We start from the raw sequence: 3,842 nt of genomic DNA, 5'->3' as shown, positions 1-3,842 counted from the left end.
CCTAAACTCATTTTTAATATATTTTTTACATTTCAAAACAAAGTAATATTGCCTTTATCATTAACAAATATGAACTTTAATAATTAGTTAACTGTAAAACTAAAAAACCCTCAAATTTATAATAAATGATCAAGAAAATTATATAAAAGTTATTAGTTTTTTTTCTAGAATCATTTTCTGTAATTTTGTGATCAACTAATGGTCAAAATTAATATTTGTTAATGGTCAGGACACTATTTTAAAATGTTGAAGGAAAACATTAAAGGCAAATTTTTCCTATAACACTTTAAATAAATATAAGATAACGTAGTTATAAGTTTTTTTTTTCCCCTAATCCATGAAATTCAAACTTTATTACCTACCCCAGAATATCAAATTGCTTCCAGTTAAATCCATCTACCTCTCACTCTGTCCTTGTAATAATCCCGTTACTGCTACTTATTGATGGTTAAAGATTTGGGGGTTGTTGAAAACATTCACACTACGAAACTTCCAACACCTCTCAAATGCAATAACCGACGTGTCCACTTTCCTCCCAATATATTTCTGTATCATTAAGCCAGACGGCCACCATGGAGGTGACCAACAAAAAGCTTCAAGTATTCTCTTCATCTCCAAATAAGCTGGACACAGAACAGAACGATCCTGAGACGGTCAAACTGAGGAAGAATATCTATACCTTGTCTGTGGCAAGCAATTTGGATTGTGAGCATTACCAGTAATGGGGTTTGCAAGCAGCGTTGGGAAGTACAGACTAGGGCGTACGATTGGAGAAGGGACATTCGCTAAGGTCAAGCTTGCTGTTAACAGCCTCAATGGTCAATATGTAGCTATCAAGATCCTTGATAAGAAAATGGTCATGGAGAGCCATCTCAAGTATCAGGCAACCTTCATCCTTGTCTTTCTTTTTTGTCCCTTCAATGTAAAACTAGTCACAGGTCGGTACGCTGTGTTTTTCTGCATATTCATTCTGAGTTACAACGTTTCAGGTCCAAAGAGAGATAAGAACAATGAAGCTTCTGAACCATCCCAATATTGTAAGAATTCATGAGGTATGTATGTAAATATGTTAGAATCCCAGAAAAAGTTTGGGATGAGCAAATGGTTAATCCTTCTGAATCATGTTTTGCCATTGAAACGATCTGAGAACAGGTTCTTGGCACGAAGACGAAGATATATATTGTGATGGAGTATGTATCAGGAGGACAACTATCAGACAAGCTGGTGGGAATTGAGAGATAGACTGTTCAAATAGTATTTTTTTATGGTATGCTGATTCAATTCTAATCACCGTCTGTGATCATCCCAGTCTTATGCCAGAAAGTTGAATGAAAATGAAGCAAGGAAACTCTTCCAGCAACTTATTGATGCTGTGGATTACTGCCATAACAAAGGAGTTTATCATAGAGATCTTAAGGTCAGTTGAATCAATCTGTCTTTGCCTAATTGAAAGGGAATTTCACCAAATTAACTTGGATCTTTAACATGTCATCAACAACAGCCAGCAAACCTGCTTCTTGACAGCAAAGGAAATCTCAAACTGTCTGATTTTGGACTAAGCGCGCTGAGAAAGGTAGAGCCAATTCTGAAAATTTTATCATCCCTGACCACCAATGACTTGTTTTCTTCCTAACTGGTTCAAATACATTGACAGCCTGATAATGTTCTCACAACTGCATGTGGTTCCCCAAGCTATGTGGCACCTGAGGTAATTTGAATCAAGTTTATCAAGTCAGTTTTCTTTTTTTTTCTTTTTTTTCTGGGAAGGCCATACAGGGAAGAAAAACCTAATGATCGTATCCTATATAACATTATTCCTGTAACTTATGATCCTCAATCCTTTTGTCATGATCAGCTGCTATGGAACAAGGGCTATGATGGAGCAGCTGCTGATGTTTGGTCATGTGGGGTGATCCTTTTTGAATTACTTTCAGGTCATCTTCCTTTTGATGATCACAACTTGATGAACTTGTATAAGAAGGTACACTCTTCTAGGCACAATCCAATACAGAAGTGAAACTTAACAGAAAAACTCAGCAGGCAATTTACATTCTCTTGTGGCTTTCAATTCTGCAGATATGTAGAGCAGAGTACACATGTCCACCATGGTTTACACTAAGTCAAAAGAAACTAATTGCAAAGATACTTGAACCACGAGTTACAAAGGTAGAAATTTTATAAACAATGACCTGTTTTCTGTAAATGTAACTAGTTGGTAACAACATGCTTTTCCGCTTCATTGCTGTTTCATTCAGAGAATAACTGTGCCAGAGATGATGGAAAATGAATGGTTTCAAACAGACTATTTGCCTGCTTGTGAGTCTGAGTGTGATCAGAACATTCACATGGATGATGTCAATGCTGCTTTTGATTCAGTTGAGGTAATTTACCAACAAATAGCATAAGAAGTTATAGGAAACTGTGTGTGGACAAAAAGCGTCTGACATTCTGTGCTTCAGGAGAATATCTTAGAGGCAACAATCACCAAGTCCTCAAGTTTCATCAATGCTTTCCAATTAATAGCCATGTCTCAGGACCTCGATCTATCGGGCCTTTTTGAAGAACAGGTAGGTCTAGAAATCCAAGAGAATCATCTCGAAGTGATCTATATGTTGCACTCAATCATCATTATCTGTGTTGGGTGTTTCTTGCTTAGGATCACAAGCAGAAAACAAGACTAGGATCCAAACACAACATTTATGAAACTGTAGGGAAAATAGAAACTGCTGCAGCAGATGTGAAGCTGTCAATAGAAAAAATGAACAACTTTACGGTATAAAACGCGCTTAGTTGATTTCTTAGTGAATCTAATTTGTGTAGCTTTTCCAGAGGCTAGTAACTAATGACTTTTCCACTAATATCAGTTAAAAATGCACCCCAAACGATTCATGACTAGATGTTCCAGATCATATTATGACCTGTCAGCTAAGGTAATTTATTGTTCTATACTATGATCTATTTTGTATTTTTCTCTTCTATTACTAAAATATTATTTCACCTCTATGTGAGGCAACTGCCAGGTGATTGAAGTTGCTCCAGCTCATTGTGTAGTTGAAATATCAAAATCTACAGGAGATTTAAGAACATACAAAGAAGTAAGATGGCATTTCCTCTTCATTGGTTATGCCAGGACATTGGTTTTTTACTTACTGAGATTTATTTTGATGACCAGTTTTGTGAAAGTCTATCTAGTCTCCTGACAGAAAAATCTGGTTCTGTTGCATCATCACCATCCCAAGAGTCTGTGGAAGAATGAATCACTGGGAAAGCTAACCAAGATACAGGGTGGTAATTATAATCTATAAGCCTAGATCACATCATTCTAAGATCATAATTATGTTGATTTCCGCTATTTGCTAACTGGAACCTTGCAATTAACTATTTCAGCTCTGAAGACTGTGAAGACAATAAAGGCATCCATAGTTATACATCTTCCTGAAGATTTTCTTTACCAAATCTCTTCACATTCTTCTTGTGAATGATTGTAATAAGTGAGGGTCAGGCTTTGTGAATGAAGATAAACCAGAATTTCAAAATCAATCCAAGCATTTTTTCCCCCTTTTTTTGTCGATTTATATTTAAATTCATCACAAACAGATTAACAGATGCAAACTTACCACTTCAATAGTACATCGCTTTGTCCATAGCTTTAATTTATCTCATAGGAACTGATTAGACATTTGAAATGGAAATTTGCAGCAGTTCAAGCTTCTCTACCGGAAATGTCTGTCAATTACGTGTCTCTATTCAAAGCAGGTACACAAAAGGATCATGTTTGTCTAGTCTAGTGTATTGATTATTTGAGGCAACACCTGAACCAACCTAATTAACGGTAATCAAGA

The 3,842-nt window shown here is 36.1% G+C and overlaps 1 protein-coding gene across 3 annotated transcripts; it reads left to right on the top strand.

Moving 5' to 3' along the window:
- Positions 1–478: 478 nt before the first annotated feature.
- LOC129309210 (CBL-interacting serine/threonine-protein kinase 21) lies at positions 479–3,560 on the top strand. 3 transcript variants are annotated; one of them, XM_054950647.1, is made up of 15 exons: positions 480–883; positions 990–1,052; positions 1,153–1,224; positions 1,310–1,417; positions 1,502–1,573; positions 1,655–1,708; positions 1,856–1,981; positions 2,077–2,166; positions 2,256–2,381; positions 2,460–2,567; positions 2,657–2,773; positions 2,865–2,930; positions 3,021–3,095; positions 3,173–3,285; positions 3,388–3,560. In XM_054950647.1, exons 1-14 carry the CDS (start codon positions 722–724, stop codon positions 3,254–3,256), a joined length of 1,323 nt encoding a protein of 440 aa, XP_054806622.1. In that variant the 5' UTR covers positions 480–721; the 3' UTR covers positions 3,257–3,285; positions 3,388–3,560. The 3 variants fall into 3 exon arrangements, 2 of the variants coding, with proteins under 2 accessions (XP_054806622.1, XP_054806621.1); XM_054950646.1 differs by having other exon boundaries at positions 481–883; positions 3,173–3,288; XR_008592870.1 differs by lacking the exon at positions 3,388–3,560 and having other exon boundaries at positions 479–883; positions 3,010–3,095; positions 3,173–3,206.
- Positions 3,561–3,842: the final 282 nt, after the last annotated feature.

Source organism: Prosopis cineraria, unplaced genomic scaffold (assembly GCF_029017545.1).
Source record: "Prosopis cineraria cultivar Desert tree isolate PC_DT_omini unplaced genomic scaffold, ASM2901754v1 PC4, whole genome shotgun sequence".
In the NCBI taxonomy this organism is placed as follows: domain Eukaryota; kingdom Viridiplantae; phylum Streptophyta; class Magnoliopsida; order Fabales; family Fabaceae; genus Prosopis; species Prosopis cineraria.
Note: the sequence above shows the minus strand (reverse complement) of the source record. Positions and strands in the feature narration are given on the sequence as shown.

Coding starts and splice junctions, on each gene's coding strand:
- LOC129309210 (XM_054950647.1), top strand. CDS start 722: ATGGGGTTTGCAAGCAGCGTTGGGAAGTACAGACTAGGGCGTACGATT. Junction 2,568..2,656: donor CGGGCCTTTTTGAAGAACAG/GTAGGTCTAGAA, acceptor TTTCTTGCTTAG/GATCACAAGCAGAAAACAAG. Junction 3,096..3,172: donor ATTTAAGAACATACAAAGAA/GTAAGATGGCAT, acceptor TTTGATGACCAG/TTTTGTGAAAGTCTATCTAG.